Below are 23,843 nucleotides of genomic sequence, written 5' to 3'. Positions count from 1 at the left end.
TCCTCTAGGATAATATATACCACTATTACTAGAAGGACTATGTGTTGATAATTAATGGAATGTGTGTTAATGCAAAATAAATATTAATAATATGAAAATATAATATTCAGCTAATGTGATAGTGGTATCAATAAAACCCACCTCTACTATATATATTCATATAGGGTCCAAAAATAAAATGCTAAAATGGATATCAAACGTGAACTGTGTAATTAAACTATAAGACCATTGTATTGTCTATCTAACCAATCCATAATCTATATTACTAAATAACCTATTAATAATTATGAGAAAATAATAAGATTGGTGCTATAATAATTAAGACAAAAAGTGAGATAAAAAATAGGATCTGTTTACATCAAATCCTTGCATAAATGTAAAGCAAATGATCTCTAAAGGAGAATAGATGGTGTATATCTCGTGGTGTGACCTGCCATGTTCGAGTGGATGTGAAAGCGATGTGTGTTATTTATATTGTTGGTATGGAATATTTTAAATACTAAAAATATTAAAATGAAACATTATATAACAACTAATAGTAATAAATAAAATAATAATAATAAGGGGAGAAAGTCCATGAAGTGAAGTGTGATGTAATAAAATAAGATGACAAATATATACACCTGTGGAGAATTCATTCTCTACTGGTGGATAAATAGGTTAAGTGACTGTGACTTTTAAGTGATGCATGTGTACTGATTGGAGACATGATATATGCATAGCAAGGTGTACATCATAATGAAGGGACACTAGTATATCAACGCAGCCATATCTATATTTCCGTTTAGCCCCGCTGGGAACAGGGTGTTAAATTTGCAAATCCAGTAGGTTTCTCTATGGCACAAACTTTTAAAAATATTGGCACCCTCTTGAATGGAAATTTTCTCCAGGGAGGTTATACAAAACTGGCAATTAGAACCTTGATGACAATGAACATGGTGTCTGGAGATGCTATGTTTAAGGCTACCCCTATTAACGTTTCTATAGTGTTCAGCCGATCTGTTTCTTAATTTTCTAATTATTCTATCTAAGTATTGGACCCCACAAGAACAGGTTAATAAGTATATTACATAAATGGAGCCACAGTCTAGTCTATCTTTTAGTTGGTATGTATATCCTGTGGTATTGGATGAGACACTAGTGGCCCCATGAGTTATGTACTTACACATGTTACACCTTTTTTGTTCTACATCTATAAGCTCCTTTAATTTGGAAGTTGTTATTACTAGGGGATCCTGTTTTATTTTTTCTTTTGGTCATAATGATTTTACTAGTGGCTAGTTTTTGCTTAATCGTAGGCGCTCACCTATAGGTAATATTCGGTTTGTCTTCTAATATTCCTTTAAGGATAGGGTCTTTTTTAAAAGGTAACAATGTTTGCTCAGTATTTTATTTTTGGCTCTATAGTTATAATTGTAATTTGTAATAAATGACATAGTGTTCTTCTTACGGGTATTGTTATCCAAAGTACTTGTCGGTGAGGGGTTAAGAATTGACTCTCTCTCTCTAATCTTCTTGCTCTCAGATAATTTTTTCTATAAGTTCCAGGGGATAACCCTTTTCTTTGAATTTATTTTTGAGAATAATAGACTGTTCATCATAAGTTTTTAATAGAGTACAATTACGTTTGATGCACCTAAACTGGCTATAAGGGATGTTCCTCTTCCAGCTTCCCAGGTATTTACTTTGATAGTCTAGGAAGTTGTTGCTATCCACTGTTTGAAAAAAGTTTTCAATTGGACTGAATTTGTGACATCCCATGTCAAGACTATGGGGCCTATTTATCAAAGGTCTTGCGGACCTGATCCAACAGTGCGGATCAGGTCCGCAAGACCTTGCTGAATGCGGAGAGCAATATGCTCTCTGCATTTAACATTGCACCAGCAGCTCACAAGAGCTGCTGGTGCAACGCCGCCCCCCTGCTGACTCGCGGCCAATCGGAGCAAGGAGGCGATTCCTGTCCGCCTCATTAGAGCAGGCAGACAGGGTTATGGAGCAGCGATCTTTAGACCGCTGCTTCATAACTGGTGTTTCTGGCGAGTCTGAAGAATCGCCAGAAACACGGCCCTTCAAGCTCCAAGCTTGATAAATGGGCCCCTATAACTAGATAATCTATTTTGACCGGATGTATTTTATAGGTGAAAGATAGACCAAAGATGTTGTCGTTAAGTTTGGAGGCAAAATCTACGGCGAAACATGCTAGGTTTTTGGTGAAGAGTCTTGAAACTCCTGTGTTTGTTAGGATAGTTTAAAGAGGATGTCATATGCAACTTGCAGTATACCGATTAGCTTACTCAAGTGTACCGGTTTCTATGGGTTATAATAAATCAGAGATTTTCTAAAGCATGCTAATTTTGAGCTCCACAATCAGCTGGACACTTAACGGAGTGTGAACACTCACAGCACGGCTCTGTTTTTCTCTGCTATTATTTCATGTGTGATATAAATTGTAACCGACACAGATATATTTTACTATCACTACGTTTCAAGTTATTATCTTGTAATTGTTGTGCTTTCTACTTACCCAATTATAAACAATCTATTGAGCGAATATCAGTTTGCTACACTAAGAGGGTGTGTTTATTAATAGCATACTCATATTGCTTTACCACACTTTATTAACGCTTTGTACATATATCCTGATATCAGGGTAAATCAGGTATTTAATTGAACAATATGTGTGGTTATCTTACGGTGGATCAAGTTCAGCATTGTATAGCTGCATAATTTTGTAGGATCCACGCCGTTTAGTCACTCAACTATAAATATTAAACTAATAATAGATTGTTACACTAAGAGGGAGTGTTGATTATCAGCACACCATTACCAATTTACCTACTGTCTTTAAATCCACTTGTTATATTTTGATGCCAGTATTAATTTGGCCTATTGTGGCTTTTAACTAAAATGAGTTCTGTATAGTTTAATTACATCAGACCAGTATTTTTCAGTATGGATTAAGTATCCATAGCTTGGTTACACAAGATATTTGAATCTTTTTGTATCTTTCATAATCTCTTACTCTACAGGTCATTTGTTGGAGTTACTGACATCTTAGTACATTGTTCTTATTTATAGAGGGAAAATAATATTATTGCTTGAGAATCAGGTATTATCCTTACTCTTTCATTTTCTTTTTTTCTCCTAAGGACAGGATACACAGGGAATTTGTAGTTCTAGTTATTGAGCTGGGAATTTTTCATTCTACATTGTACTCCATTACTGTTTACACTAATCGCGCTAATATAATCCCACCTTATCTAGGTGTTCAATCAAACAACAATTTACTTTCTGGTACATGGTATTAATCTGAAGATTGATAATCCTCATTAACTGTTGATTTTAATTGCACATCCGTGTATTTTAATGTTTTTGTGTTTTTAATAAAAGTTATATTTTAAAATATATTCAAGCGAATTACACCTTGACCCCATGTGGACCTATTCTTAAGGCATAGCATATGTATTTGTTTGCTTTGAGTGCTATAAGTGTATTCTTAAATGGTTTTCTTCCCTACCATTTCCCTGTTGTACTAGTTCAGCTAATACACAGCACCTCCTGCCCTTTGTTTGGATAAGCCAATAGGCTATAAATGTATATAGGGTGCAGTCATGCTTACAATTAGGTAGTGCCATTGGATCCCCTTTTTCCTTTATTAAATGCTTATCACATATTTTGATAGGTAGGGATGGGATATTAATAATAATTTATTATATTTTTTGGTCAAGTATCGATATTAAAGATTGTATAAGAAACATCAACTATTAAAAATGTTTTTGGAGAAATACCTGTTATAATATATATAAATACTAGTACTAAAGCCTGTGTACATGGGCCATTTTTTGCAGTACAGCGGTCCCACCCCTTGCTGTCTCCCCCCTCTCTTTTGCTCTCTCTCCCCCCTCTCTTTTGCTTTCTCTCCCTCCTTTCTTTTGTGCTCTCTCCCCCTCTCCTTTGCGCTCTCTCCCCCCTCTTTTGCTCTCTCCCCTCTTTGGCTCTCTCCCCCTTTCTTTTGCTCTCTCTGCCCCCTCTTTTGTTCTCTCCCCCCTCTTTGGCTCTCTCCCCCCCCCTCTTTTGCTCTCTCTCCCCCCTCTTTGGCTCTCTCCCCTCTTTTGCTCTCTCTCCTCTTTGGCTCTCTTTCCTCTTTTGCTCTCTCCTCTTTGGCTTGCTTTCCTCTTTTGCTCTCTCTCTCTTCCCCCTCTTTGGCTCTCTCTCCCCCCTCTATTTGTCTCTCTCCCCCTCTCTTGCCCTTCTCCCCCCAACCTCTCTTGATCCCTCTCTGGCTCTGTCTTTGAAACCCTTTGCCTCTCTGGCCACGCCCCCACCGCGGCACCCTGCCTGGCCATGCCCCTCACCACGCCCCCTTGCCACGCCCGACCATGTCCCCTCGCCATGCCCAGTCACGCCCCTCGCTGTACCCAGCCACGCCCCATCGGGACGCTCCTGTTGGCCACACCACCTGACACTCTGCTTCAGCCTTGCTCTGTGCTGAGTGCTGAGTGTCAGGATCCAAACGGCCAGGTATGTTTGTCATGTGCAGTCTCTACTGCGCATGACTGCATCTGACAAACATACTTGGCCATTTATTATATAGGATTAGTAATCAATAATCAGACATAGGCCCTCTATGGATTGTGCGTATCCATCAGGATCCCACCTATGGGTTAAAATTAGGGCAACACATTTATCTAGTATTCTGAAGCTTCCAATCACAATAGGAAAAGGCTAGTAATGAGTCAAATGATGCTCTCTGTGACGTATGCGAAAGCAAATCTCTTTCTGTTGAAAAGAGATATATATTTTCCTGCTCAAAATTGTATTGAGTATATAATAACAAGTTAGGAGTATAAGGTAACACAAAGCTTGGGATAACTCCTACAAGTAAGTAGTTTAGATTAGACATGTGCAATTCGGTTCGGTTCGATTCGGAAATTCGGAAAATTCGGAGATTCGGATCGAACCGAATTTCCGGATTTATTCGGTAAATTCGGATGGACATGGATTACACTAGTATTGTACAGTATATAAGGTTATATCACTCTGCTATGGGTTACACCTAATATACAGTACATAATACTAGTCTAATACACAGCACACATACGGAAATTCAGAATTTCCGAAACCGAATCGAACTGAATCCAACCAAATTTTTTCGAATCTGAATGAATCCGAAACGAATCTGAAACAAATTTGTTCGAAGTTTTCCGAATTCAAATCAATCCGAAACGAAATTCAAAAACCTCCAAATCGATCCGAACCAAACCGAAACAAATTTTTCGATCATGCACATATCTAGTTTAGATATACAATGTGGCGATCTTGATGAGGATTAGATTCCCTGCTGTATGCAAACAACATACGGGTATCTGACATTTTGGAATATGTCGAATGGCAATATATAATGCAAATGTCATCAGGATACAAACATTTATATTTATATAAATAGGAAAGATAAGAAACACACTCTCAACTTAGAGAATATTTATTAAATGAAGACTGGGATCCGGTCCATAAATATAACAAAATCAGGAGTATATTATAATATAACAATGAAATAAGACACATTTATGGTCACATGATGTTTGCATCAAGGTACTTGAGATTGCCAAGTAATGTTATAACAATATGTGTTGAATAATGATTGTTTTTTTATGTGAAATGTAGTTGGGTACATGTGTGTTTGCAACAATGATATGGGCACCAATTAGGTTAATTATGCAAACACACACCTGAGAAGGTGTGTCTGTTAGAGACTGTTAGAGACAGAGATCTGAGAAATGCGTTGCTTTCTGTGTTTTAAAATATCAGTCATTCTATCTTGTCTCTACTATATCACACTAGGAGGTGCCCTTGTCTTGTGATTGGTTTTCACAGAAATTTTGTCCGGATTGAGTTTGATGGCAAGGAGCTGACTCCCACTGGGCGTGGTCCAACTTGTGATATTTCATCAGTCCGAATCTGAAACCAGGATAACCACCAAAGGATTGACTGCTTTGGATATCCATCTATGGACTGACATTTGGACCAGCTAAAATATATTAGGACTATTGTCCATTGTTTTATTTTGTTATTAGACTCAATTGAATCTCATTATACTAGCATTTATTCTAAATATATATTTGGTTACAGAAAATTGTATTTAAATAAATGATATATCCATATATTCCCCTTCTTTTTGCGCCCCCTAGAGTTGACACAACAATGTGTGCATCAACAGAATAAGAGTTACATAGCTAAGCTGCCTGGAGCAGCAAACTCCCCCCCTCCACCCTTATCAGTGTTTAGACACAGGAATTGTATTTCAACTGAGTTCACAGCTTCTAGGCATGCTCCAGCAGATAATCCCTATAAACTTTTGCATTATACTAAAATAACAATAGATATAGATACAGCCATAGAAGGAAATGTGGGGGGGGGGAGTTAGAGGTTTACAATTCAGAAACTAAAAAGAAAGCGTTAATGGCGAGGCACTGCAGTATTAATTTGCAGGTAAAGTAATTCAAGTACATATTATTATATTTCGTCTCTATCCCAACTTGTTTTATGTCCCTTTAATAAAGATAAGGAGTCTTTTTAAATAGTGCTGTTGCATTCATTTAAGGATTTGTATGCTATAGCATTTCTTTTGCAGCATTTTTTTTCTTTCTGTGCACCTCGTTTGTTTGAAGATGAAGCAGAATCAAAGGTAAGTGATGCATATGATCTATAGACACCAGAGATTAATGTAGTATAGTGAGTGTGTGCCAAATATGTAGTCAGAGTTTGGTATTTGTACTCAGTGTGCCACTAGATAACAACTTTTAAAAGTTGACATTAATTTCATAAATAAAAATCATTAGTTTTTTGAATAAATTAAATTCCAAACATTTAGATTTTTCCATTATGGCTCTATATATATTTAAATATGTTTATATATAGGAACAGCATTATTATCAGTGTAGCAAGGTACCACCGTGAGATACTGTCAAACTCACATACAATATATATATATATATATATATATATATATATATATATATATATATATTTAACCCCTTAAGGACCAGCGACATACCCTGTATGTCGCTGGCCTTTTTTTGGGACTTGATTGTTTTATAGCGCGGTCTTGCCACCAGCGTTGAGACTGCTCTATTCCACAAAGCCTGCTGGTGGGAGTGCATTAATATTGTGTTCTTGCTAGACTTGTGCTATTATGTCCTGAAAAAACCCTTAACGACCAGTGACATACAGGGTACATTTTGGTAATTATATATATATATATATATATATATATATATATATATATATATATATTTAAATATATATTTAAAAGAGGTGGCCTTATAGCATTTAAAAATCCCTTTATTACTAAACTTTGGGGTTCCAAATACAAAATACAGTGTTTTGGGGGCGTTCCCCTAAATCATGATTAAGGTAAACGCCCTAGAAACATTTGCCTAGAATACGAGTTTTGCGTTAGAAGCTGTGCGGTGCTAACGAGCAGTTTATGCTCATCGCTCACTTACAGACATCGAAAAAAGTGAGCGTAGAGCAAAATTTACCTCCACATCTCACCTCAATACCAGCGCTGCTTACGTTAGCGGTGAGCTGGTAAAACGTGCTCGTGCACGATTTCCCCATAGGAATCAATAGGGGAGAGCCAGCTGAAAAAAAACCTAAGACCTGCAAAAAAGCAGCGTAAAGCTCCTAACGCAGCCCCATTGATTCCTATGGGGAAACACATTTTATGTCTACACCTAACACCCTAACATGAACCCTGAGTCTAAACACCCCTAATCTTACACTTATAAACCCCTAATCTGCCGTCCCCGACTTCGCCAACACCTGCATTATATTATTAACCCCTAATCTGCAGCTCCGGACACCGCCGCCACCTATATTATACTTATGAACCCCTAATCTGCCACCCCCAACATCGCCGACACCTACATTTTATTTATTAACCCCTAATCTGCCGCCCCCTATGTCGCCGCAACCTACCTACATTTATTAACCCCTAATCTGCCGCCCCCATGTTGCCGCCACTATAATAAAGTTATTAACCCTTAAACCTGTCTAACCCTAACCCTAACACCCCCTATCTTAAATATAATTAAAATAAATCTAAATAAAATTACTACAATTAACTAAATAATTCCTATTTAAAACTAAATACTTACCTATAAAATAAACCCTAAGCTAGCTACAATATAACTAATAGTTACATTGTAGCTAGCTTAGGGTTTATTTTTATTTTACAGGCAACTTTGTATTTATTTTAACTAGGTACAATAGTTATTAAACATTTATTAACTATTTAATAACTACCTAGTTAAAATAAAGACAAATTTACCTGTAAAATAAAACCTAACCCAAGTTACAATTACACCTAACACTACACTACAATTAAATTAATTACCTAAATTAAATACAATTAATTACAATTAAATAAAATTATCTAAAGTACCAAACAAAAAACACTAAATTACAGAAAATAATAAAGAAATTACAAGATTTTTAAACTAATTACACCTACTCTAATCCCCCTAACAAAATAAAAAAGCCCCCCAAAATAAAAAAAAGCCATACCCCACACTAAATTACAAATAGCCCTTAAAAGGGCCTTTTGCGGGGCATTGCCCCAAAGTAATCAGCTCTTTTACCTGTAAAAAAAAAAGTACAAAAACCCAACATTAAAACCCACCACCCACACAACCAACCCTACTCTAAAACCCACCCAATCCACCCTTAAAAAAACCTAACACTAACCCCTTGAAGATCACCTTACTGGGAGATGTCTTCACCCAACCGGGCAGAAGTAGACCTCCAGATGGGCAGATGTCTTCATTTATCAATGTGCAAGCTCTCTCTCTCCCCCCTCTATTTTGCTCTCTCTCTCCCCTCTCTTTCCCTCCCTTTTTTTTGCGCTATCTCTCCCCCTCTCTTTTACTCCCTCTCTTTTGCTGTCTCTCTCCCCCTGTCTTTTCCTCCCTCTCTTTTGCCCTCTCTCTCCATCTCTCTTTTACTCCCTCTCTTTTGCTGTCTCTCTCCCTCTCTTTTTCTCTCTCTCTCCCCCCTCTTTTGCTCTCTCTCTCCCCCCTTTCTTTTGCTCTCTCCCCCTCTCTTTTGCTGTCGATCTCCCTCTCTTTTGCTCTCTCTATCCCCCCTCCCTTTTTTTCGCTCTCTCTCCCCTCTCTTTTGCTCTCTCTCCCCTTCTTTCTCCCCTTTCTTTTGCTCTCTTTCCCCCTCTCTTTTGCTGTCTCTCTCCTCTTCTCTTTTGCTGTCTCTCCCCCTCTCTCTTTTGCTCTTTCTCTCTCCCTCTCTTTTGCTCTCTCTCCACCTCTCTTATGCTCTCTCTCTCCCCTCTCTTTTGCTCTCTCTCTCCCCCTCTCTTTTGCTCTCTCTCTCCCCTCTCTTTTGCTCTCTCTTACTCCCCCCTCTCTTTCCCCCCTCTCTTTTGCGCTCTCTCCTCTCTCTTTTGTGCTCTCCCCCCTCTCTTTTGCTTTCTCTCTCTCCTCCTCTCTCCCCCTCTTTTTCTCCCCTCTTTTCCCCCATCTCTTTTGTGCTCTCTCTCTTCCCTCTTTTGCGCTCTCCCCCTCTCTTTTGCGCTCTCTCTACCCTCTCTTTTGCTCTCTCTCCCCTTTCTCCCCCCTCTATTTTGCTGTCTCTCTCCCTCTCTTTTGCTCTCTCTCTCTATCTCCCCTCTTTTGTTTTCTCTCTCTCCCCTTTCTTTTGCTCTCCCTCCCACCTCTCTTTTGCTCTCTCTATTCCCCCTCTTTTGCTCTCTCTATCCCCACTCTTACGTCAGCCCTGACCTACCTGACCCCGCCAACATCACATCCTGCCCCGCCCATCCCCGCCCGAGTCACATCCGCCCCCCTCTGCTCCATCCGCATCACGCCTTGCCCCGCCCGCAGCATGCCCCCCTCACACCCGGTCAGCCCCAGCCCAGTTGCCTGGTCAGTCTGAGACTGTTGAAGGCCAGGTGTGTTTGTCCTCACGCAGTCTCTACTGCACATGACAGCTTCAGACAAACACACTTAGCCTTTTATATTATAGGATTGCTCTGCATTTGACTGGAATCTTACTGAGTTTTGGTCTCCACCAAGAAAATTGTATGTTAAATCTCCTTTCCTAAAAAAAAAATGGACTCCATTTATGAAGCTGAAGATGCAGCTCTGGAGCCCTTACAGGGTGGGCTTGCCCACACTGTATCCTAACCTTTCTAAAATTACCCCAGACTGATCTGACATGAGTAATTGACAACCCCTGCTCTTGTGATTTGTTGTACAGGAGCAGAGAGTAGGGTTGAACAACAGAGTTCTTGTGCACTGGGGCAAAAACAGGCTCACTGCCAAGGAACATTTTTAATCCCATTCTTCCTAAATTTGGCCCAATATTTATATACTTTTAAATACCTTATGTATGTAAAAAAATATATTACATGAATATTCTAAAAGCAAAAGAATATTTTTATTCTATTCACACATTTTATTTTTATATATTAGAAGTGACTGGTGAAAAGAAATGTGTTTTGTCATTCTGCAGTCACTGAAAATGTATAAAAGGAAGTGTAATGTACTGTTAAAAATATAGCAAATTTAAGCAAAATAAAGTAATGTTCTTAAAACACTGCAATGAAAATATGATACTATGTCTATCAAGATCATTTTTTGAATACAGTGCTAAAGATCTGTTTATATTAATTTAACACTCACTTGGAATATACAAACGTGTGTTCTGCATAAACTTATAAAAAGAAAGTAGCACTAATTGGCAGCTTTTAGACAATAATTGCCATCTTAATATATTATTACTGAAATATTAAATATTTAAATATATATATAGAGGGGTATATATATTAAAAATGATTAAACATACCGTAAAAAATATATAGAATTATTTTATGTATTATTTAGAGTATTTTACAGTATGTTTAATAATTTTTACTATTTTATATACAGTATATATATATATATATATATATATATATATTATTTTTTTTCGATTTAATATTTCAAAACCATGCATTAAAAAGATAGTCTACTCAATTTTTTTTATTGTTTAAAAAGAGAGTTATTCCCTTTATTACCCATTCGCTAGTTCTGCATAACCAACACTTTTATATTAATACACTTTTTAACCTATGTGATTACCTTGTGTCTCAGCTTCTGCAGACTGCCCCCTTCTCTCAGTTATTTTGAACGACTTCCAAATAAGCCAATCAGTGCCAACTCATAAATAACTCCACGGGAGTGAGCACAATGTTATCTATATAGCACACATGAACTAGAACAGTCTAACTGTGAGAAACTGTCAAAATGCACTGATATAAGAGGTTGTCTTTAGTTTAGAGATAAGTTTGAGCCTACCTAGGTTTAGCTTGTAACAAAGAATATTATGCGAACAAAGCAAATGATGATAAAACTAAATTGGAAAGTTGTTTAAAATTGCATGCCCTATATGAATCATGAAAGTTTAATTTGGACTTTACTGTCCCTCTAAGATTACTAAGTTTTCATGTGCCAGAGATAGCTGAGAGAATTTGCAAAGGGTCCTAAATAGCAGATCAGTAAAATGCGGGAGTTAGGGGGAACACACTGGCAGGGTTAGTGCTGGAAAATCTTAAAATGCTAAGATATATTGCATGCCAGTCAAGTTTTGGTAATGTGACACAAGCTGGAATCTACATTCAGTCTGGAATCTACATTCAGTCCTGTGCTTATCATGTCAAAATATGTCACCAGTTTAATTTCAAATGTTTTCCATTCCTAGGTGCTTTTAAAGTTCCCTTTCAGTATTTTAATGTTTCCAATGGAGTTGGCAGTATGAGTGAAATGGTGTCCAACTTGGGTACTGTATATGTTTTCTTTGTGATTTTTAATAGAGTGTTTATGCAGATTCATACTAAGAAGCAGTTTTTGTCCAGTTTTCTGTATATAGCTTCCCCAGTCACATGCTCTACACTGTTTCATGTGTACCATATTTGCAGACACACAAGTTCTCTCCCTAATTCTGTATGTTTTTTACATGTGACTGGCTGTGCTGACACTACATATGTGTTGGCACAGTTTGCAAAATATTTTATTGCAACGTTTGGTGCCATTCTGTATGGTGTCCTGTTCTGAGCTTATTTAGCTACACATTAGTTTGTGTTTCAGGTTAGGTGGTTGTTTAAATGCCAATATTGGACGATGGTGGAAAATTTCTTTAAGTGTGGCGTCCTCTTCAAGAGTTCAAGAGGTGGCTGTAGGTTTTTTATGGTGTTGCGTATGTTCTCTAGAATAGGGTTGCGTGTGACTAATAAAGAAGTCCGCGTTGTGCTTTACTTCATTTTGTATTCCAGAAGTTGTTCTTGTGGTGTTTTTAAGACAGATATCTTTTCTTGTTTATATCCTTTTTCTCTAAATTATTCATACAGTGTCTTTAGATTTTAGTCATGGTCCTCATTATCAGAGCGAATCTGATGGTAGATAATGGCTTGTTTGGTATGACTGGGATGAAAGCTGGTGCTGTGAAGTGAAGGTAGCTACATCTGTCTGTGTTTTTTTTTTTGTAGCTGGATGAATAGAGTTTTCCATTGTTTATGGATATTGTAGCACGCAAATTACAAGTTGAAAGTAAATTGTTTTCGCTTGTGCGCTAACCTGACGCACGCAAAGAGAAGTTACATATCGCTACCCAGTTAACATATTCTCCCTTTAACTTCAATGGAGAGAGAAAAGTGGAAAAACTAACACCCATACTCACGTGCTAACCCAAATCATCATAAGCCCCTTACTCTAATAAGCCCTAACCTACCGCATAGCCCACCTCAAAGTCCCCACTACACTATTAACCCCTAAACAGCCACATCCCCATTGAAAAGTAACCCTTTACACTATTAACCCATAAACCACCACTACCCCATTGAAAAGTTTTCCACTACACTATTAACCCCTAAACTGCCACATCTCAATCACAAAGTAACCCACTACACTATTAACCGCTAAACTGCCTCTACCCCAGTGCAAAGTATCCCACTACACTATTAACCCATAAACCGCCACTACCCCATTGCAAAATAATCCACTACACTATTAACCCCTAAATGACCACTACCCCCATTGAAAAGTAACCCACTACACTATTAAACCCTAACCTGCCACACCTCGATCACAAAGTAACCATCTACACTATTAACCGCTAAACTGCCTCTACCCCATTGCAAAGCAACCAACTACACTATGCCACCAAACCATCACTATCCCCATCGCAAAGTAACGCATTAACATCTGAACCCCCTAACCTAACACCCCCTAAGTTATCATAAAACAGACTAACCTTACCTGTAAAAAAAAATAAAAAATGAAAGTACATTAAAATAAAACTTATCAGTAAAAAAAAAAATCTAATAGTACCTTTAAGTTTTTTTTTAATTGGCAGCAAAAGAGCTAAAGGCACAGGCAATTTTCCTTTTAAGGGCAATATTTAGAGTAGTTTTTTTTTTAGATAGCCTTTTTTGGGGGAGATTTAATTGTAGAGTTATGTTTTTATGAAAAAAGAACTGACACTTTAGGGCAAGGCCTACAAAAAGCCCCTTTTAAGTTCTATTCATGTAGTTTAGCGTTAGTAGAGTTTTTTTTATTTTGGGGTGTATTTTTTTAAGTGGGGTTCTAGAATAGGCATAACTCTTTTTTTATTTTGGTAATTTGTTTGTTGTTTTTTGTAATGGTAGGTTTCTTATTTTTATAATGTTATTTTTTTTGAAACGATTTTTTGAAACGGTTTATTTTTTCAGAAATGTTTTTTAATTTTGGTATTTTTTTGTTGTTTTTTCTAATGGTAGTTTTTTTTATTTTTTGTAATGGTAGATTTTTTTTTTTGTAAAGTTAGCTTTTTCAAGTGATGTTAGGTTTGTTAGTTTTAAGGTATGATTAGTTTTTTTTATTTACTTTGCAATGGGGGTGTGGGGGTGTAGGGGTTAAGGGGTTAATAGTGTAGTGGGTTACATTGCGATGGGGGAGATGTGGTGGTTTAGGGATAATAGAATAGTTTAGTGCAACTGTTTCCTCCAGCCAAAATCTTTACACAAACTTTTAGGTTGCATAAAAAGTTTGAGCAGTAACTGCAATTGCATTTAAGCAATCACATTTACTTTCAACTTGTGATATGAGCAGACATTGCCGATCAACCCCACTCATAGAAAATATGGGGAGCATAAATTACAGCAAATTCACGCAAAGGAATTTGCAGTAATTTAAACAGTGCACCACTTGTAATATGGATTTGAGCGTAAAGAACACCGCAATCTCGCAATCACTTTAATGTTATTTGTGCCAACAATAGAGCTTCACTCATATTTTGGCCCTTAATGGGGTATGTTGCTATACAAGGATTCTACAACCATGGTAACTAGTATGGTATTGGGAGCTAATTCTTGGAAGTTTATTTAGAAAGTCAATGGTGTCTTGTATGAAACTTTTAGTGTTAGTAACTAGTGAATTTATGGTGTTATCCACTAGACCAGATATCTGTTCAGTAGTGTATCCATACCTGTTATTAACGGTCTCCCTGGGTTCCCTGGTTTTTGGATATTTGGCAGCATGTAGAAAATACCAGCATGATGATAAGGAGAGTTCTTAAGGGATTAATCTTTATGCAGAACAGTGATTAATTTCTGCCGTATATTATAACCAATATTCTACCTATCTATCTATGGTATCATTGTTGGGCTGATGACACACATTTAAATATTACTAAAATCAATCTCTGATGATTCCGCAATGATAATTAAAAATGGCATTGGTGAATTGTCCCTTAAACGCCAACTGTTAGCTAAATTTCAAACCTTATTATTTAATCCAAAGAATATAGTCACATTAAGCATTTGCTTCCCTGTAATTATCTTACCACGCTTAACCATGTCTCTGTGACATTATGTCTGGTTTATTATAATGCACTATAATGTGGTCTTTAAGAAAAACAATTACTTATTCCTCAAAATTGCCCTGAAAGGCAGATGCATTGTAATCCAATCAAACCAGAAATGTGTAAATTAATTGCAGGTGTCATTAAATTATTTCTAATATGTCTAGCTGTAAATTGTTGCAATTAAATTACAGGCAGATGTTAATGCCAAAAGTAATATGCTATAATTAATTCTAGAATTTTATTATACCCTGCGAAAGGGTTAAACACAGCTGAATTCATGAATAAACTGGGCAAGAGTTTGATAAATAGCAAAAACCTGTAAATAGTAATGGGGAGATTATGATGTCAGTGTTTAGGTATGTATTTGTAAATCTAGTTTTGATGGCAACAAGCCAAAAATTATCTATTTATTTAATTGTTTTAATATTTTGGCTCAAATTGACTCAAGGTGATCGACTCACCTGCAAGCAGGAAGATTATGACATCTAGGGGAGCAATATGTCACTTGTCAAAAACCATTTTGGGGAAATTTTTGTAAGCAGAATGACAATAGTTTATGTTTGAGATCAATTAAAGTAGTTGTGCGCAACTACTATATATATATCAGGGCTCAAAATTTCCACTCTTTACTAGCCATTGGCCAGTGAAAGTTAGTGAGTGAATGATGAATTAACATTTACTCAAAGTCCGAAGTCTGGTGGCGTGTTGTAAGTAGCAAAGTAAGCACTCCTATTGCAGCATTGACAAAAAGTCATTTTGGGCTATGTGAAAAAAATATTATCTGAAGGGATATTATATATACTAGAAAGGGCAAGGATATGTTATTCCTCTAGGGCTGTAGGAACATCATTGGTGCTTAGACTGTTACTTCTGAGAGGGTAACCGGGGCAGAGAGAGAGAGATTGGAGAGGAAAAGTAAATGTGGAGAATAAGATAGCTTTATGAGAGAGTGGAGAAAAAAAGTGTAAAAATATATGAGAAAGTGAAAGAAAGAGTGTAAAGAGAAGATGTGGCCTGAGAGATAAGGGAGAAGGGGAAAAGAGAGATTGAAGAGAGGAAGCAGTGGAGAAAGATAGTTAAGAGAGAGAAGGGACAGATGATAATTATTGAAAGAAAATCTCCAGGTCTGATATGATCTTCTATGACTGCCAGCACTCTCTGTATTCTCTCAGTTTAACAACTTCCTATTTCTATCCAGTTGTTGTCATACCTAAAACCACCAATGATGTTGACATTTCACTTATTTTTGTTGATCTATTTTTATTTGAAGCATTATTTAATTTTTTTAAGGTATAAAGTAAAAAAAATATTAAAAAGGACTACACAATAATGTATTTCACAATGGATAAACATATGCAAAGAAGGGTTGGAGTAGTGGGTGTGGTGTGGACAGGTAGTAGGTAGGATCAGAAGTGGCGAGTAACATTTTGGCCTGGCTAGTAGCTTGCAATCGAAAAATTTTGAGCCATATATATATATATATATATATATATATATATATATATAAACTTTCGTGAAAAGAAGAGGCACTCACAGGACTTAATTAACACAAAAGTTTATTAATTGTTCATTAATTTAGTCAGTCAACCTTTCGGTCCTCACAGGGACCTTTATCAAGACAGAGGATGAATGTTATACTTAGCGGTGAAAAGTTTCTACATATCTACCATAGAGTGCACCCAGGCAACACAACTTACAGTGAGTGCTTGGATCCCTAAAATAGAATATATATATATATATATATATATATATATATATATATATATATATATATACTGTATATATAAATAATAATAAATGTAACCTCTTTAAATTGCGCTCTTTAATATGCAGCAAAAACATTTGCATACTTCAATATTCATTTAACCAACTAAAAATACATTGTGTAAATGTTTTTAGGAAAATTGCAGTTCAAAAATTTCTTTCTAAAATTTATATGATTGTTGGAAAATAATGCACTACTATGTTTTTGTTATATTTTCTTACTAGACAGACTTAAATTGTTTAATTTACTGATACATTAAATATTATGTAAAGAGTAAAACATACAAAGGCCTCCTTTTATTAATCAATGGGGGAACAATGTTCACATTCTGAGAACCTGTTCACCACGATTCAGGGTGGATGACAGCATTTATAAATTGCTTGTGCAACCCCACCACCTGCTCTCATGCAACCAGTCGCTCAACAGCAGGGCTAGTCAACCAAAATGGATGAATGAGTCTGCTTTGGGCAGATAAGGAAGGAGCTGTTTACAGGCTCACATGAGTAAGCCTGCACTACAAGGTCTCCAAAGCTGCTTCCACAGCTTGATACATGGAACCCAAAATGTTTTAGCTGCTAAGTTTACATGTAAATCAATAGCTTACCTCCCCAACTTTCTGCATCCTGTAGGAATGTCACGGATTGGGAGATAGGACCCACTTTCATCCCTTAGCCACTCTGTGTCCCAGTTTTAAGGAACTGACGAAACCCCACCCCAAACCCTGCCCATACATCCCTATCGACCTCCCAGACACATCCATGGACCTATTAGAAATACCTATCAATCACCTATAAATATGTCCACCTGCATGTAACCACACTGTCCAGTACATAGACCCACTCACAAATTATTGGTGGACCATTGCCTACAAGCTTTAGACCTCCCACTGTCCTCATACTTTGACCTCTGGTCATTTAGCCTTGCAGACTAAAGTATAAAGAATATGTTCATCTCATCACTAATCTCTGCATCTTCAGCCAAACTATCCACACTTAAACCATTGTTTTTCACCAACAGTCTCTTTACAGCTGTCACAGTGCAACTGCCTTAGTGCTGTTACCTAATTCCCACACTACATAACTCCTATACTGCAACTATTCCTGATATCCCAATATTCAATTAAACTTATATAAAATAATTCTCTTAATCATAAATATAAATTATATTTTATTGTAACAATCATGTTGGTATTGTTGTTTTAAAACAAAGCATAAAACAGTTACATTATACATTTGAACACAGCTAAACATTATGCATTTAAATACAACTATACATCATGCCCATATAGCTGTACTCAGTTGGCTGTGCTCACTAGCATATGGTAAAGTACATTGGTAAGCATTGAGCTACTTTTTAATGATAATGTAAGTTAATATTTATTAAAACTATTTTATCTGAAAAATAATGTTTTTGTCTTTCAAAAATGGTTTATTTTATGTCTGCCTTGTCCCTGCATTAAGTTGTTAGAGCACAAACTGTTTGCATCATTGATCATTGCTTACTATATAATCTTGTGTTATCTTACATCATTTACTAGTCAAAGGTACAGTCTAGTGTAAAATAAACTTTCATGATTCAGATAGGGTATGTCATTTTAAGCAACTTTCCGATGTACTTTTATTAACAATTTTGCTTAGTTCTCTTGGTACTCTTATTTGAAAGCCACCTCTTATCTGAATGCATTTTTACAGTTTTTCACAACTAGAGGGTGTTAGTTCATGTGTGCCATATACATAACTTTGTGCTCAAGCCCGTGGAGTTACAAAGGAGTCAGCACTGATTGGCTAAAATGCAAGTCTGTCAAAAGAACTGAAATAAGGGGGCAGTCTGAAAAGACTTAGATACAAAGTAATCACAGAGGTAAAAATTGTATTGATATAACTGTGTTGGTTATGCAAAATTAGGGAATGGGTAATAAAGGGATTATCTATGTTTTTAAACAATACAAATTCTGGAGTAGGCTGTCCCTTTAAACAAATAAAGTTGTGCTAATGATTGCAGCACCTGAGCAGGAAATGCTGGTGATTGACAGGTCATGTACTGAATTCCTTTCCAGCCATGTTCTGCTCACAAGCTGCAAAGCTACGGGCTCCTTATTGGGATTTTACCTATGAGATATTTAACCCATTTGCAGTGGTTAAAAAAAGCGAGGGTCCCTAATGCAAAAACTGCATGCACTAACAAATGTTAAGCATTTTTGCATTAGAATGTCCCTTTAACAAGTTATAGGTAGCTACTCCATCAGTATAGTTAGTTAGTAGTTTGATTAGATATTGTATTATGTTAAAAAAAAATATCCAACAGAACATACAGAAGGTTTCCTGTATCCCATTTTTAATTATATACCTCACACATTTTCATAAAAGTTTTTATGAAAAAAAAAAAAAAATGTTTGCTTGTAATAATTCTTACATAGGGAGATGATTCTAGTTAGATGATTTCTGCCTGATGAATTATTCATCAAAACTCCATAGGATTGTGACAGATACTTCAAAAGGTGATCTTACCATCTCGTCTGTTGAGCTTTGCATAGCTATGGCTGTGTGTGCTGAATAGTTCTGAAGAGCTGTCAAATGCTGTCTGCGGCAACGGGAACAGTAGTGGATCATCACAATTATCTGCAGAAGATTGAAAGGACATGCAAATTGTCACAAATGTTTATCTTCATGGACAACATACACAATGGCAGTGAAAAGGTTAATACTGTAACTTCATTGTCCAATTTTTCAAATAAATTGCCCTAACAGTGTCTTGTTCATTTTCAGGGCATGTTCTACCTTTAATTACATTGCAGAAAAATGATGCCAGTTCTCCTTTTAATCTTATGCCTCAGTGATACTGACTACAGCTTTGCTGTTAAATTGCAGCAGCTGGTGATAATAACAAGGCATTACTGGGAGTTTCATAGTCTTTACTTTGTTACTAAATTAACATACTGCCAAAATAGTGTTATATGATTTTAGCGCAATTGGCAGACATTAAAGCAAAACTGAATTCCCCCAAGGCTCTACACAGCACCTGGCACTTAACTGGTTAAAAGATGACATTGTAAGTCAGGACTGGCCCACTAGCATTCCATGTGCAACATGAACTTGTTTTAGGTGTCCCTAAGAAATAGCAGAATAAGCATATGTGCAATAGTTTTTTGTTGTGTGGCCCTGGAAAAAGCAGAACTGAAACATGTATGTTTTAAAGGGACACTGAACCCAAATTTTCTTTCATGAGTCGATTAGAGAATGCAATTTTAAGCAACTTTCTAATTTACTCCTATTATCAATTTTTCTTCATTCTCTTGGTATCTTTATTTGAAAAAGCAGGAATGTAAGCTTATGAGACTGGCCATCTTTGGTTCAGCACCTGGGTAGAGCTTGCTAATTGCTGGCTAAATACAGTCACCAATCAACAAGCAATATCCATGGTGTTGAACTAAAAGTGGGCCGGCTTGTAAGCTTATATTCCTGCTTTTTCAAATAAAGATACCAAAAAAACAAAGACAATTGATAATTTGAGTAAATTAGAAAGTTGCTTAAAATTGCATGCTCTGTCTAAATCATGAAAAAAAAATTGGGTTCAGTGTCCCTTTAAGGACTTCTGGTGGGTGGGCAGAAAAGGTGGGGAGAACATAAAGAAGCCCCCTGGAAGGAAAAAAAGAAATAGGCTACCCTGGAGCCTCACCTTATTCAGGCAATATACCAATAAACATTTTTAAGTATATGATTAATTTTTTTGTGTGTTTAATAACCATATAAATTGCCCTTAAGGGCTTCTAAAATATCCATCTGCTGCCCCTTGTGTTAGGAAGTTGGCCCTTGCTGTCTTAAAAAAATACATCACATTAGTCCCTCTAGAAAATGAACTAGATTAAATTATTTCAACATAAAGATAAACAGTTTGGCTGTTATTAACTGCATCTTATATTCTTGTTTGTAAATCTGATTCAACATTTTTTATAATCTTATGTCTGTGGTCTTTCAAATGCTTAATTTAAATTCCTTCTTATTTTTTTTAAATTGGCATTTCTACATAACTATTAAAGTGAATGTAAATTTTGATGCTAAAGTGCCCGGTTTTTAAAAATGTGATTAAAAACAGGAGCACTTTAATTCATCAAAGTTTACATTTCACTTGTGCTGTGAAAAAAAACCTTACTTTTTAATCTTGACAACAGCTCCAGCTTCCTCCACCCGTCGCAAAGCCTCTTCCTGGGTCTAAAGTGATGAATCCGGCTTCCTCCAACCACGGCATTGAATCAGACACTGATTACCCAGGGGAAAGCTGTGATTGGAGGATGACCTATCCATCATTTCTGACATCAGAAATGGCTTGCAACAACCGGAGGAAGCTAGAGCTGCTGTCAAGTTTAAAAGGTAAGTATTTCTTCACAACAAGTGAAATGTAAATTTTGATGAATTAAAGTGCCCCTGTTTTTAATCAAATTTTTAAAAACCGGGCACTTTAGCATCAAAATTTACATTCACTTTAACTGTCTTTTAAACAAAGTATCTATAGAAATACAAAGTACAACTTTTGTTACATTGCATATTTTACTGCATTTGTATTTATTTATTTTTCTTTAAGTAAATAAAGTATTTTGCAGCCAATTAAAAGACTGGAAAATAAAAATGAATCTTTTATGGTTCATATAGATCATTCATTGTTCTCTTGGTATCCTATTTTTGAAAAAGCATACGTAGGGAGGCTCAGGAGAAGCAATTTACTACTGTGAACTAGCTGGTGAATGGTGGCTGCCCAATAATGCCTCTTGTCATTGGCTCATCCGAGATGTTCAGCTAGGCCTCATTAGTACACTGCTGCTCCAGAGCTAATGTTAAAGGAACAGTAGACACCTTGTAATAACAACAAATCTGTGTTTTATTGCTATAAAATAACATATCAACCAAGTTTAAACATTTTAAAGAACAAATTAGTTTATTATTTTCTGCAATAACCAAATTCCACCAGCCACTAACCTTATTTGGAGGAGCCAATCTTGAAACAACACGGACACTAAGGACACTTTGTATATATTTTAGTATAAAGTGCCCTGTTTTATGGCTGAAGTGAATTTGAGGAAGGTATGTAGTAGGGTGAGCCTTGAGAAGTCTGTAGTGTGGATTTACAGCTTGGAGAATTAGAATATCTACAATTTAAATTATATGAAAAGGGGGCAAAATAAATCATACATGTATATTGAAAAGTTATACTACTATGCAGAACTAAACATTTTGGGCTCCATGCACAAAGCAGCGTAAGCCGCTCCGGAGCCCTTGTGCAGCAGGTTTACACATGCGAGCCTGCTTCCCACAATGTAAGAAGCAGCAGTCATTAGACCACAGCTTCTTACACTCTCTGCCACCTCTCAGGTGGTGAAGAGAAATCACAGAGAGCTTGCTCGCTCAGGGTGATTGACAGTTCCTTTTTTCACACAATTGGTCGGGTGAGAGAAGGAGCGGGCTTTACATGCTCACTTGAGCGTGTAATGATATTTACAGAGAGTGGATCCCTTTTGTCTGCTGACTGTATGCCGCCAAGACAAATGGATAACTTCTTGAGTTGAGGAAGCTTGTCCACAGACGTTTAGTATATGGAGCCCTTTATATTAAAATTTCAAGGTGCTTACTGTCCTTTTAACTGTGATCAAACCTGCTGTCATGCAGAGAAATCTTTCAAAATCCTTTTTTTTAGCATAATTTTGTAATGTATGTGTCTCTGTTACACCTAAAATCCTGCATAGTGAGATAAACAACTCTGAAACCAATTATTTGAGATAAACTTGCCAACCAGAGAGCTTTAGAGAATAGGGCCATATGCATTTAATGCTTTTAAAGAGGTTAAATACTTTATATACAACCAATAGTTTAATAATAAAATATTATAACATATTGCAATTTTATGTCACTTTAATGGGGGCGTATTATGGCCTAGGCTTACAAGGCATGGGCTTAGGGCGCCAGATTTGAGGGGGCAGCACTTTTTGTAGGCACTCAAGAATTGGCCCTTTTATAGTGTCTGACTCCAGGGGCAACTTTCAACATCATAGCGGTGGCCGCACAACAAGCAGTGGATGCTGCTTAGACCAGATGGAAAAAAATGGCCACACTAATTAATGAGGCTACGGAAGTAAAGATTGCTAAAAAGCCGCTTCTGGTCCTTTCGAGCTCCAGCAAACAACTGACACTGATGGGCTTGTAAGAGAGGAAATAGAAGTCGGAAACATTGGGCAGAGCAAGCAGCATCCGCTGCTTGATAAATCTCCCCCTTAAGCTCCATTAACAAATGAATGGAGCTGCATCATAAAACTGCCTTCAACACCTTTTAGAACAAGCAAATTCAAATGAAGAAAAGAAAACTCCTTCCATAAAATAGTCCACTTAAATATGTGCACAAATAAAACAGTTAAAAACAGTTAAACAGAAATAAAAGATAAGGGAAATGAGGAATCTCGTCAGCTTTTAGGCAGTGAGACAAAACCAAGAAATTAGATACTTCATAGGGGCAATAGAGTCTTTCTGAACTCCCCTGGAGACCTCTTTCATTCTATACAGAGATACTTCTTTGCCATAATAAACAGCTCTCTGACGAAGTGTAATTGGTCACACGAAACGCATAATAGGTTTTTTTGTTTCACCTGTGGAGTTTGTACATACTTTACATGGCTACTTTCTTTGTAAAAAGTAAATACTTTTGCATTTAATCCATCTTGCTGCTACTCTTTCTACTTCTATTGTGGTGGCAGTGGCATAACTACTGGGGATGCAGAGGTCGCAACTGCGACTGGGCTCTCAAGTTCCCCTCCCTTAGAGTGGCCCAGCTGCCTTAAGCACAAATTTAGCTATAGATCTCATTGGCGGCTTTGGCGTGCACATTGGCTCCTGACTGCACGTGTAGTCTCTGCAAAGGCTAAAAAATTCCCATAAATATGTCGATGGCTGAGCTTTTAATTGATTGACTGCCTTCCCAGGATTTCCCATTAACTCTCTGAACTCTGACATCACTGAGGGAAGCAGCCACTATCCATTGTGACACTAGGGAGAACTTAACCCTGTGAGAGACACAAGGCTTCAATCCTCAGTGAGCTTTAAAATTGTAAAGTGTTAAAAAGTTGTTACTAATTAATTAATTAGCCAAATTTTTTTATCGTAATTTCCTATGTTTCTTGGACTAAATATATATTTATAAGTTGACA

At 36.7% G+C, this 23,843-nt stretch overlaps 1 protein-coding gene across 1 annotated transcript in view; it reads right to left on the bottom strand.

The window, feature by feature from the left end:
• CNTNAP5 (contactin associated protein family member 5) overlaps positions 1–19,297 on the bottom strand; it is an 886,402-nt gene extending 867,105 nt beyond the window's left edge. Inside the window, 1 exon segment of the mRNA XM_053712216.1 lies at positions 19,165–19,297. Coding sequence (XP_053568191.1) covers positions 19,165–19,297 — 133 coding nt within the window.
• Positions 19,298–23,843: the final 4,546 nt, after the last annotated feature.

The sequence above is a fragment of the Bombina bombina genome, chromosome 1 (genome assembly GCF_027579735.1).
Source record: "Bombina bombina isolate aBomBom1 chromosome 1, aBomBom1.pri, whole genome shotgun sequence".
Taxonomy (NCBI): Eukaryota; Metazoa; Chordata; class Amphibia; order Anura; family Bombinatoridae; genus Bombina; species Bombina bombina.
The sequence above is the reverse complement of the archived record's forward strand: the minus strand, read 5'-3'. Positions and strand labels throughout refer to the sequence as shown.